At 42.2% G+C, this 13,890-nt stretch overlaps 1 protein-coding gene across 3 annotated transcripts in view; it reads right to left on the bottom strand.

The window, feature by feature from the left end:
• Window positions 1-13,890, bottom strand: part of TMEM131 (transmembrane protein 131) — a 244,873-nt gene that overhangs the window by 99,364 nt on the left and 131,619 nt on the right. For all 3 annotated transcript variants that reach the window (XM_077296863.1, XM_077296865.1, XM_077296864.1), the window contains exon 5: window positions 87-210. In XM_077296863.1, the coding sequence (XP_077152978.1) occupies window positions 87-210 (124 nt within the window). The remainder of the gene's footprint in view (window positions 1-86; window positions 211-13,890) is intronic.

Genomic DNA, 13,890 nt, shown 5'->3' with positions numbered 1-13,890 from the left:
TATATGATAATGCGATCGGAGATTCCTTATAGTTTGCTAAACAATAAAGAAAGTAGAAAGCAGTAGTAAAAGTAGCCAAAACTTACTCTATTTTGAAAAAAAGATGCATGAAAATGCGACGTTGTTGCTGATATAGATATTAAAGTAATAGTTTCATCTGAACTAGGATTGTGCAAGTAAACTTTTTCCATTTTGGGCATCCCCACAGGCCTATGATAAAAGACAGAAAACAGTATTACAACATGCATACAAAGACATTTCACAAGGAATAAGTGCAGTAATTAGCAATTATAACTTTTAGATGGCTAGAAAAGCCTTTAGCAATTTCATGACATTTCACAGCGAAAAGCAAAATACAGTCCATGTTGTGAAGATCCTAACCACAGAAAGTAGTAATTGTGAGAAAAATCACTGCCTAATAGTCAAAACCACGGCCACTGAGCTCTCAGAAGCATCGCCTAAAAAATAATGTGTTCTAAAGTGCTGCATTAAAAAACACGAGCATTGCTGGGCGGACTACAGATACAACTGTAATAAGAGGTGACGCACAGAGCACAAAAGATCAGTATCGGCAGTAGCTGTATGTATAGCTGTAGAAATGTATACCTCCATGGTGTAAACGCTGTGTACAACACAGACCAGTACAACAAAAGAGTAAGACTGTACATAGTGAAGGACATGTACAATGCTGCCTCAAAGTCTCACACTGGAAAATTAGGATGGGTGAGACAGCAAAAATGTAACCTTTAATTAGTCACTGACTTATGTCAGAGGCAGCAAAACAGCATAAGCAAACAATGACAACTGATGCACTGCCCGGTCACTGTAACCAGTGTCACCAAAGCAAAAACACCTAATCTGTGCAGCAAAATCGCAAAACTATGAATCACACAGACAGAAGTGTCCTCCAGATCAATAGAAAATCTGCTGCACAGTATTGGAAAGGTCTTTGCCTGGCAGAATATAAGTCAGATGACTACTGCGTATGTTACAGCTGTCAGTCCGTCACATGGGTAGAGGAAGGGAGTCTTCAACATGCTCCTCTAAGCCTATCCTGCACGCTAACTACCTCCCGACGACTGCTCATATGAGCAGCCATAATGTACCAACATGCCATCAGTTGTGTCTGGTCTATGCTAATAATCAGATCAATAGGATTAACCCTCTTAAGCCATCGATATGGGCACATAGGTCATAGGAATCTGAATTAAATTATACTTTGATATCGTCAATCTGATGCCTTGTTGGAGAAAAAAAAAACATTTTTCTTGTAAGCAAATTATCTATTAAGATCTATGGGCCAGACACTGTTCTCTGAGAATTTGTCGGCAGAGCTTATTTTAAATTTGTGTCTTTTTGTCTAGTTGTTTTTATACACAATTTTGTCACACGCATGGTTTTGTTAATGCATTTACTTTACACGTTCACTGATGGTGTGCCGTTTTACTACCTCTATCTGCATTGGTGGACATATACCATGTGATTTTGATCCTGTTTGCACATGTTCTACCTTGCATATTGCACATGTTCTACCTTGCATATTATACACTACCATGAATAAGGCTCCTTAGCTGAAACGCATTGGTCAGCGTGCCGCTGGTAATTCCATCTCTGTTTATCAATTTTATTCATTTTTCGTAATAAAGTTTTTTTCTGAATTTTACCACATATGCCTCGCTGGATTTCCAATTCCTTTCGTATTGAATGCTGAGGATTTTGCCTTGCCCCAGGCCATCAGCGCGGGATTCTCATCTGTATTCCTACAATGTGGTGAGCTGTCTTTTCTTTCTTATTTTAAACTAGATGGCAGCCCGATTCTAAAGAATCGGGAGTCTAGAATCCATATATACTTTATTTATTCAAATGTAAGAATAATACAATTAATAAATAATAGTAAGAAAGAACAAAAAATGGCTGCACTCACCAGCTCTTGACAATTCTTGACAGTACGGCACATTTCTGATTGGTCGCTCGCAGCAGGCGGCAACCAATCAGAAAAGTGCCGCGCACCACGAAGGCATATATCTTTGTCCACCCTGAGCGGGTGTAGGACGCTGGTGACGTCACTTATCTCCGGACATTATCTCCGGACAAAGCCACGGAAGTTGGCACAAATTGCCGGAAGTAGTATTCTAGGCAATTATATATTAGATTTTAATGTTATCAGTGTTTACCTTTGAACGTTTATATTGTATTGTCCTGTCACCAGCCATGTGTACGATTATCGGCCGAAAGCCTCTCTGGAACCAATAATCACCCCATGTAAAGGTATCTTTATAAGTTAAAGATTCAGAATACTATGACTTTTATCATATCCTGAACAGTCAAGTTTTTTATGAACCGTTAAGGTTTTCTGGTTGAAGTAAAAAAAAATCTGAGTGTTTACAGTTTGAAACCATAAAATGTTGAAAAATTATGTCATTCTTGAGTATATCACTCAATGGTGCTCATAAACGTGTCAAATTTGATCTATAATATACTTTAATATACGTTACTTTAATCTTTAATATACTTAAGAACAGGGCCCCAGACATCACACAGGGGGTCTGAAACACCGCATAGTGGTCCAAAATATCGCTGTGCTCTGCCTGGGGCCCCATATGCTGCCTGGGGCCCCTGTGCTCTGCCTGGGGCCCCATATGCTGCCTGGGGCCCCTGTGCTCTGCCTGGGGCCCCATGTTCTGCCTGGGGCCCCTGTGCTCTGCCTGGGGCCACTGTGCTCTGCCTGGGGCCACTGTGCTCTGCCTGGGGCCCCATATGCTGCCTGGGGCCCCTGTGCTCTGCCTGGGGCCCCATAGGCTGCCTGGGGCCCCTGTGCTCTACCTGGGACCACTGTGCTCTGCCTGGGGCCCCATATGCTGCCTGGGGCCCCTGTGCTCTGCCTGGGGCCCCTGTGCTCTGCCTGGGGCCCCATGTTCTGCCTGGGGCCACTGTGCTCTGCCTGGGGCCCAATAGGCTGCCTGGGGCCCCTGTGCTCTGCCTGGGACCACTGTGCTCTGCCTGGGGCCCCATATGCTGCCTGGGGCCCCTGTGCTCTGCCTGGGGCCACTGTGCTCTGCCTGGGGCCCCATATGCTGCCTGGGGCCCCTGTGCTCTGCCTGGGGCCCCATATGCTGCCTGGGGCCCCTGTGCTCTGCCTGGGGCCCCTGTGCTCTGCCTGGGGCCCCATGTTCTGCCTGGGGCCCCTGTGCTCTGCCTGGGGCCACTGTGCTCTGCCTGGGGCCCCATGTTCTGCCTGGGGCCACTGTGCTCTGCCTGGGGCCCCATAAGCTGCCTGGGGCCCCTGTGCTCTGCCTGGGACCACTGTGCTCTGCCTGGGGCCCCATATGCTGCCTGGGGCCCCTGTGCTCTGCCTGGGGCCACTGTGCTCTGCCTGGGGCCCCATATGCTGCCTGGGGCCCCTGTGCTCTGCCTGGGGCCACTGTGCTCTGCCTGGGGCCCCATATGCTGCCTGGGGCCCCTGTGCTCTGCCTGGGGCCCCATATGCTGCCTGGGGCCCCTGTGCTCTGCCTGGGGCCCCTGTGCTCTGCCTGGGGCCCCATATGCTGCCTGGGGCCCCTGTGCTCTGCCTGGGGCCCCATATGCTGCCTGCGGCCCCTGTGCTCTGCCTGGGGCCCCATATGCTGCCTGGGGCCCCATATGCTGCCTGGGGCCCCATATGCTGCCTGGGGCCCCTGTGCTCTGCCTGGGGCCACTGTGCTCTGCCTGGGGCCCCATAGGCTGCCTGGGGCCCCTGTGCTCTGCCTGGGACCCCATAGGCTGCCTGGGGCCCCTGTGCTCTGCCTGGGGCCACTGTGCTCTGCCTGGGGCCCCATATGCTGCCTGGGTGTAGGACACTGGTGACGTCACTTATCTCCGGACATTAGCTCCGGACATTAGCTCCGGATAGCTCCGGACATTAGCTCCGGACAAAGCCACGGAAGTTGGCACAAATTGCAGGAAGTAGTATTCTAGGCAATTATATATTAGATAAAAGGGGATGATACCAGTGTGAGACATATAATGACCGACACTTCTCTAATAATTACACATAGCTCATTACATATAGCTCTGCAGTGAGATCAAAGCAAACACTGTACAGCAGAGCCAACACCGTAAAGCAAAAGTGCAGTTTGTCTCATTACAACTACATCTGGAAATGTCCTATCACAGCGCTTCAGCTTCAATTTCACAGGCAGTCAGTGCAGGGGAAGTACAGTACAGCAGATCTCACAGTTCTATGAAAAGACAACTGCGAATGTGCATGTTGTGTTTGTAATGAGACAACGTTCAGCTCTGCTGTCCTGTGCTCGTTACAGTCAGGTACAGCTCTGTAGCAACACTGACAGCTCCACGGGAGGGCAAGGGCTGCTGAAAATGTCTGTAACGTTACAAAGTACACCCCTGCTGTACTAGCATCACTCATCTCCAAGGGAAACAAGCTGCAGCTTGTGTGAACCATGCCATGCCATTCTGCCAGCCACATAGAAAACCTCTGCTGAGGGCCAACATATGGCTTGGCAATTTTACATTTGTCACCATGAGGTTCACTGCTGCCTCTTGCTTTTTGCTCCTCATTGTTTGTACTAATTTTTCTTGAACTTTGAAAGATAGTGAACTAACAGCAGATAAGAAGTTACTGCTCATCAGATAAGAAAAATGTATGGGCTGACATCTACCTGACCTAATCACACCATATACTAGGGACTAAAAACGAACAAGCCCTGGATCAATGCTTCTTTAAACCACATGAACTACTTAAGAAATATCTGCCAAGTACCGCCCTCTGAATAACAAACTTTTTTGTATTTGTAAAAGCCCTTATGACCTCATGAGCTGGTATCTGACAAACCAATGTAGCTTTCAGAAGTAGAGTATATGCCATTTTCTGTAGAGTAGACATATTGTGTCACCTGCCCCCCACAGCGCTTCAGCAGTGAATTATAGTACCAGACAAGCAAGGATTTTGGTCCAAAATGGCAGCAGCTCTCCCAACCAAAGTGTGACAGCTTCATATGTCTACGAGGTAGTCCATTCATTGTGGTCCACTATTGGACCGAAATTCAGAGAAGACTGCATAAGCCCTAAATGAGATTCTACAAATGAAGATCTGGCTTCAAATTCGCAGCTGGATTGCACAGAAATCTGCAGTCAAAAAATATTCTCACCAAATGTGGAACTATGCTTAGGAGTTAATTCCATGCAGAAATTTACTTGACTTAGGATCCGTTTCATTCAACTGAAGGAGGTAGATTTAGCAGCCTGCATGTGGATTTCTACGAACCCCATTCAGATGAACGGGACAGATATTTTTGCTCCTAATCTGCCACTTTTAAATAGATACTGTTATAAGAAATGGCGGGTACCCAATACATTTTCATTACTCTTTAATTGTTAAATATGCTATTTTAATTCTTGTAGCAAGTAACAATGAGCCAACCTATGTAATGAACTGACCTCAATAGATCTACCCGTCCTGTTGCTGTATGTAATACCTATTCTGTGCACAACATAAACTATCATAATAAGAATTTCTAAATATAGAAACTAGAACTAATACTATACATTGTGTATACGCTGCATACTTTCACACTGCACCGAACATAACCACAAAAGTCACAGAAAAGCAGTGAACCACAGCTGACCCAAGAGCAGGTGTGTGCAGAAGCGCACCTTACAAAGACTACATAGGAGGACACCTAAAGACCAGCATATACCTGTATACGATGCATACAGCGTCAGAACACTAAGCGGATAGCTCAGCTAGGGCGCTGGGATCAGGAGCCGCCTGCTTTTTCAAGCACTATTATATATATCAGTTTACTGTCCTTTGCAAACATGCTCCACATAATGACCAAAAATACAGCTGTCTGTTTTGGAGCCATAGAATCCCACGCAGACCCCAAATCACAATTTCCATCAAAAGTTGAACTCGTTTTTTCCAATTGACCCTTTTTTGTGATGTGTTGCTGAATGCCGATTACATTTTCAGCTTTGGCGGTCATGATGTGACCAGTAAGGGGTGCGGTGATAAACATCCCAGCACCGACTGATCTGTTTACAAACCCTCATATACAGGTGCTTCTCCCAAAATTACAATATCATCAAAAAGCTAATTTATTTCAGTTCTTCAATGCAAAAAGTGAAACTGGTATTATTATTATTATTATAAACAGAGTGATCTCTTTCAAGTGTTTATTTCTGTTAATGTTGATGATTATGCCTTACAGCCAATGAAAACCCCAAAGTCATTATCTCAGTAAATTAGAATAATTAACAAAAAACAGCTGCAAAGGTTTCCTTAGCATTTAAAAAGGTCCCTTAGTCTGTTTCAGTAGGCTCCACAATCATGGGGAAGACTGCTGACTTGACAGATGTCCAGAAGGCAGTCACTGACACACTCCACAAGGAGGGTAAGCCACAAAAAGTCTAAAGAAGCTGGCTGTTCACAGACTGCTGTATCCAAGCATATCAATGGAAAGTTGAGTGGAAGGAAAACGTATGGTAGAAAAAGGTGTACAAGCAACCGGGATAACCGCAGCCTTGAAATGATTGTTAAGAAAGAGCCATTCAAAAATGTGGGACAGATTCACAAGGAGTGGACTACTGCTGGAGTCTTTGCTTCAAGAGCCAACACACACAGACGTATCCAGGACATGGGCTACAAGTGTTGCATTCCTTGTGTCAAGCCACTCATGACCAATAGACAATGCCAGAAGCATCTTACCTGGGCCAAGGAGAAAAAGAACTGGACTGTTGCTCAGTGGTCCAAGGTGTTGTTTCCAGATGGAAGTAAATTTTGCATTTCATTTGGATATCAAGGTCCCAGAGTCTGGAGGAAGAGTGGAGAGGCACACAATCCAAGCTGCTTGAGGTCTAGTGTGTAGTTTCCACAATCAGTGATGGTTTGGGGAGCCATGTCATCTGCTGGTGTAGGTCCACTGTGTTTTATCAAGGCCAAAGTCAGCGCAGCCGTCTACCAGGAAATTTTAGAGCACTTCATGCTTCCCTCTGCAGACAAGCTTTTTTGAGATGGAAATTTCATTCTCCAGCAGGACTTGGCACGTGTACATACTGCCAAAAGTACCAATTCCTGGCTTAAAAACAACAGTATCACTGTGCTTGATTGGCCAGCAAACTCGCCTGACTTTAACCCCACAGAGAATCTATGGAGTATTGTCAAAAGGAAGAAGCGAGACACCAGACCCAACAATGCAGACGAGCAGAAGGCTGCTATCAAAGCAACCTGGGCTTCCATAAAACCTCAGCAGTGCCGCAGGCTGATCGCCTCCATGCCACACCGCATTGATGCAGTAATTGATGCAAAAGGACTGCTGACCAAGTACTGAGTGCATTTACTAAACATACATTTCAGTAGGCCAACATTTCGGATTTTAAAATCATTTTTCAAGCTGATGTTATAAAGTATTCTAATTTACTGAGATAATGACTTTAGGGTTTTCATTGGCTGTAAGCCATAATCATCAACATTAACAGAAATAAATCACTGTTTATAATGACTCTAAATAATATATAAGTTTCACTTTTTGCATTGAAGAACTGAAATAAATTAACTTTTTGATGATATTCTAATTTTGTGAGAAGCACCTGTAAGTAATGTCATGTGAAGGAAATGTCCTACTCACATCCATTGCCTTGTAGAAAGGTGGCCAGGCCAGGATCTATAGTGCTTGCTCTGCAAATGTGTTCTTCTGAGAACTGGGACAAAAAATACTACCAATAACTACAGGAACACAGCCACGGCAATAACCTCTGGTAACAAAGTTACAAAAAGGGACCTTTGCACCACAACGAATATCTCCAAGAAAACGATAAGAAAACAAACCTCAAAAACTTTTATACATCCTAGCACAGAATTTTATTTTATTGTTAATTTGCTTCCTATATGTAAAATTAAGCATATTTTTAAATAGTATTTAATAAGAAAAAAATGTCTACCATTTTGATACTGCAGAGCGTCTGTCCATTATTTAACCGAGTGCTTTTGCAAAACTGCTAGAAATTTGTGGAGGCTTCTGCTCCTGGTTCTGACAGCTCTCAGCATTCCCATCCCTTCTCTCAGTCTTAGTGATACTAGCAGGGAGGAGGTTTGTACAAAGGTCTCAAGAGTACTCAGAAAAGAAACAGGCTAGAGGACATCTGAATTGAGTGTCAAATTAGAAATGCAATGATATATGAACTAATGAAGACCGCATTACACTGGATACACACAGACACTCCTTACAAAAGAAAAATCTGAAACTTAGACCAATCAGCAAATTACATATCAGGGGGATTGAGAATGAATGAAGCAATGAAGATTGCAGACTGAAACTTAAGGTGCACTTAGACTGCAAGATTATGGTGAATGGGCATTTTTAAAAAAGATAGTTTCCGTACAGATAAACTATCAGTTGAAAACAGGCTGATGATGACTTGATGAATGAGAAAAATGATCGTTCGTCAGGTGAAATGAACTTTTGGCTTGCCCAAAAGGTATCCATTCTTGGCAGTGCATCATCTTGTGTAAACAAGACCTGCAATGCTGACAATAATGGCAGCCTATGTGCACCAAACTACAGTTTGTCCAGTGCACAACCGAAGTGAGGTCTGACTGTGTAAATAGGCTATTAAACAACCATCGATCAGCAAACAAGTCACTGATCCGAGGTCGATTAGTGCTGCAGATCTTGTAATGTAAACTCATCCAAAGAGCAATTTTATTATCTAAAGGTAAACACTAACATACAGAAAATGTATTTTTATTTTTTTTACATTTTTTCATGTCAAGGCAATTACACATTTTTATTTTTAAATAAGAGACAAGTTTAGCTACAATCTTTGATATAGATATACCCCATTAACTTGTAAAAGCTTGTGACATATTTTGGATATGTATTTCACAAATTTGCCTTCAGGTATGGATGGAATTTGATTCCTCTCTTCTTTTCACAGTACTATGCCTTACTAAAACAAATCCCTTAGTTTTACGTACTAACCAAAGATGAATGGAGGAAAGCAAATCGATTGCTAAAACAGTTTTATAAAAGCCATTGTACAACTCGGACACTTGGAATGGAAAAACCAACCTAATTATGTGTAACAAAAATGTTACAACAACCCAGCGCTTCCTTATTCTGTGCCATTTTTAACCAGAATCATAAAAAAAAAGGTTAAGCAACCAAAAGGTGGGAACTGAATTAACGTTAGCTAAAAATTCCTAAATTTAGCCAGATTTACACTAACTACTGAATAATACGACTGTCTAAACCAGTGTGTCATTTGTTCAATTATCAAACAGATCAAAAATTAAAACAAAAGAAAAAAGTTACAATTTTCACAGAGTGTGACTCTAATCACACACAACTCATTTCGAAGGATCAGATCAAAATAAATCTTATTTTTTCACTTCGATTAAGTCATTAGGAAAATAACAGCTATTCTTCCACTTTGGTTTTTACAATAAAATTATATGCATTGTGGATGTAAAGAGATATATGTGACTGGAAAACTAATAAAGGTAATAAGACAAAATTTAAAAACTAAGAGAGGAGTATCCGTCATACCACGCAATATAAAAACATCTTAGCAAGATACGTTTGAAGACCAATTATAAAGGCCCATATCTCTGGAAAAGTAAGGAATATAATGGCCCATATCTCTGGAAAAGTAAGGAATATAATGGCCCATATCTCTGGAAAAGTAAGGAATAAAATTGGCCATATCTCTGGAAAAGTAAGGAATATAATGGCCCATATCTCTGAAAAAGTAAGGAATATAATGGCCCATATCTCTGGAAAAGTAAGGAATATAATGGCCCATATCTCTGGAAAAGTAAGGAATATAAAGGCCCATATCTTTGGAAAAGTAAGGAATATAAAGGCCCATATCTCTGGAAAAGTAAGGGATATAAAGGCCCATATCTCTTAAAGTAAGGAATATAAAGGCCCATATCTCTGGTAAAGTAAGGAATATAAAGGCCCATATCTCTGGTAAAGTAAGGAATATAAAGGCCCATATCTCTGGAAATGTTTGGAATATAAAGGCCCATATCTCTGGTAAAGTAAGGAATATAAAGGCCCATATCTCTGGTAAAGTAAGGAATATAAAGGCCCATATCTCTGGTAAAGTAAGGAATATAAAGGCCCATATCTCTGGTAAAGTAAGGAATATAAAGGCCCATATCTCTGGTAAAGTAAGGAATATAAAGGCCCATATCTCTGGTAAAGTAAGGAATATAATGGCCCATATCTCTGGAAGAGTAAGGAATATAAAGGCCCATATCTTTGGAAAAGTAAGGAATATAAAGGCCCATATCTCTGGAAATGTTTGGAATATAAAGGCCCATATCTTTCGAAAAGTAAGGCCAGTTAAAAAAAACACTGGGCAATACTCAGAGGCAGAGGTGTCAAACTGCATTCCTCGAGGGCAGCCAACAGGTCATGTTTTCAGGATTTCCTTGTATTGCACAGGTGATAATTTAATCACCTGCACAGAATGATTCCAGCACCTTGTGGAATGCTAAGGAAATCCTGAAAACATGACCTGTTGGCGGCCCTCGAGGAATGCAGTTTGACACCTCTGCTCAGAGGCATCAGGAATAGAGGGCGAACCTGAACAAAAAAGTTCGGCGTTTGTACTGGACAGTCACTGTTGGGTCTGAACGCCGAACATGGACTTTGTGCTAAAGTGCACTGCAGTGTTGGGGGTAAGGAAAGATAGATCAAGAGCGAGAGGGAGAGCGAGAGGGAGGTCAGGTACCAGATCCTGAACTTTCACTGTCTGTCTATATCCCTGATCAGGAAGTAAAAATAAGCAGTAACTGGCCACTTTTCACCTGGTGACAGGTCCTCGTCAACAAGATGGCGGTGTCAGGAAAACAAATGGACCAAATTTATTTGAGTAGAGGTTAAATAAGTGGCATATATGTGCAACAGCAACATAAACCTGAAGAGCTTAGAAACGTCAGAACCAGCCCCTACCCACAAGGAATACTAGGAAAGTCTATGTATTGAAGGTGCTTTTCCGAGGGCAATTTATGCCCATTCCATACGCCGCTCATCATACCTATGGGTAATCTCCTATAATTTTTTCAGGCATCCCACACAGCATGGCCATAGGAATACAGCCATTTTTCAAGACTATTTCCATGGTTGGGCATACTGTTTTTCCTATTCTTCCATACCTCTAGTCTGATGAAGGTTTGAGTCAAAAACCGAAACGTTACAAGATATTGGGACTTTCTTTGATAAATTCATTTGCATCAATTTTTTTGAGTGCCAGAATTTTCAATACATTGTGACATTAGGAGTGGTATCCTTTTCTGTGCACCACCATTCACGGAGTGACGTGTACCCAAATCTTCACTAGGAAAGTCTAAGCGCAGCAGGGAACCACTGCTACACCTCCACACCAACACAGATTGGAGCTTTCACTGAAGCTAATGGATTTTTCTTCATTTATTTTTTTGGACAGATTTTCTTTGTGGAACTAAAAATGTCCTGAATTGTACACACAATGGCTTATTTTGTCCTGAAATTATATGAAGTAGAATAGTATATGATTGTAGAAGAGTTGAACTTAAGATAATATTTTGTATAAGGAAATACCGAACAGGACATTAAATACTCACATCAAATGAAACTGTAATAAAATGTCCCTTTTGTTTTCAGTGAATGTTCCGTGTGCACACTATGGTTATGAAGCTTTCACAATTCACCACCTTTCTTATGATAGTATAAAAAAAGATTATATGTACAAAAAGGGTAAGAATAAGCCAGACTAGCTTCATGTTTTGTATCTAACAAAGGTTTATAAGTGTATCAATTCTCGCATTACTTTGCCAAGATTTTTGTAAAAATTAAATACATAGACAGTTGAAGGCAAGGCCCTCTGACAAGGCAGCCCTCCACCATGAGAGCTCACAGGAGGGATCCCAACTGGTGCTCCCCCTCTCATTAATGTGCACACATCATAATGGCGTGTGGATGTGGTTTGCTGTCATGACAAAGCCCATCTGATGGATGTTAAGAAAATAAAAAGTTACAGGTATTAAAGGGTAATGCTAGCCTATCTCGCTGCTTGGTGGGGTGGCATACTCCTGAAGATCAGTTTGGACCAGCAACATCATTGAACTGCAACAGCAAAGCGCTTACAAGGGTAGGAAACCAGCCAGCTAAGATAGACTGCAGAGGTGGCTGGTAACCTAGACAACAGTAAACTGTAGAATTTTTTTTTTTATTTTTTTTTAAAGAACAAAAAGGATTTTTAATAAGAGCTAAACTGCAAAGTTGCTCGTTTTCACAGGCATTTTGCAGTTTTACTTTTACCTTTAAACTCAGCACTTTGGTTACTAGAAATGTTACACAGGAAAGTTCCAGCACCTTTGAGGCCCTACAAGTACGGCAATGATTGTTATGCTTTTATCCATTACATCCTCCATATACACTGCTCATATGACAAAATTATGTCAATCGTATCATGCAAAACAGTGTGCCGAGAATACTCTAATAGCTCTGGATGCAATGAGAACACGTCAGCTAGGCTCATCTATTCGCTACATAGCGGGGACATGACAGACATGAACATTGCAATGACTGCTTACAGCACAGCATTATAACACTGAACAACTCTGGTTAATGTGTAGCAAACCTCTGTCAGTGCTGGGCAAAGTCCGGAAATTAACAATGAAGCTGACAAATTAAAAATTACAAGGAAAGCCTCACAGACACACAAAAAAGGCATGTGCAATGGGTCTGCATGGTGGTACACACAGTCCCTACACAGTGGGCACTACAGGTGTCACCATTTGGTTCCTCCAAACAGCACCATATTCTCCTAGGTCCTAGGACATGCTCTCTACATCAGGGATGAGAACTTTTTTTTTTTTTTACAAAGTTTGATATGGTCAGATTGGTTTCTGTAAGTGCCGCATCATGGGTCAGTACAGCACATAATACAGTATTACATTCTCTCTAACACAACAATCTATATAGACAGACATGGCTAATAACCTGCATGGGATGGCTGCCATATACGGCTGTTCGATCAGTGGGGATCCGGGCTACTATGGATAACTTATCTTGTGCAGACAATTGAATTTGTGGTTCAAGGAGGATCTGATAAAACATCGGACCGTACTTGAACTAATGTTAATTCTGTGGGGCCACATACTTATATGCTTTCTTTCCATTTGGATTAAACATGGCCAAAGTCAATGGGTCCATAAAAAAAATAAAATAAAATTGGACCTCACTTGTACAGCATCTGAGTGCGGTCTGATTTCCATGGACTATCAAAATTGTGAAGATCTTCTCCACTTTGGAGAGAATCAGATCACATTCTGATCAGAGAGCAATTAGCATAATCGGACCTATTTCATCTTGTGACCCTGAGGATAGCTTGTGACCAGATAACCTCTTTAATGCCTCACCAGACTAGTTATTATATTCTATACAAGTCCTGCCTCCTGTGAAAACATACTCAATGCTCATGCACATGGTGATACTTTGGCTCCACACACGTACTGAATATTTAGTGCCAAATGTTGGGTCAGATCCAGTCCTGGGAGACCCGGATGGACCCTATGTTTTTAGCAGTTAATATACTGTATGTGTGTGATGTAGCAGATGTTGCGATTCTACATTTCCAAATGACAATCACCATCTCAGTCAGGATAGTAAAATGGGCAGTCTGGACACTAAGCAGCAAGAGAGAAAAAAATAGATGTTTCATGTTGCCGTGGTTACCCCAAACACATAAACCGTGACTGGGAAAGTAGGTAACAGCAGACATAGAAATGTGTAGATTTTATTATGTATGAATCGAAGTACTGTGCATGTCAGGACACACACCATTTTACCGCCCTGCAGCTCCAGCAACTGCATACCGAATACACCTTGGTGGCAACTG

Source organism: Ranitomeya variabilis, chromosome 3 (assembly GCF_051348905.1).
Source record: "Ranitomeya variabilis isolate aRanVar5 chromosome 3, aRanVar5.hap1, whole genome shotgun sequence".
Lineage (NCBI taxonomy): Eukaryota > Metazoa > Chordata > Amphibia > Anura > Dendrobatidae > Ranitomeya > Ranitomeya variabilis.
Note: the sequence above shows the minus strand (reverse complement) of the source record. Positions and strands in the feature narration are given on the sequence as shown.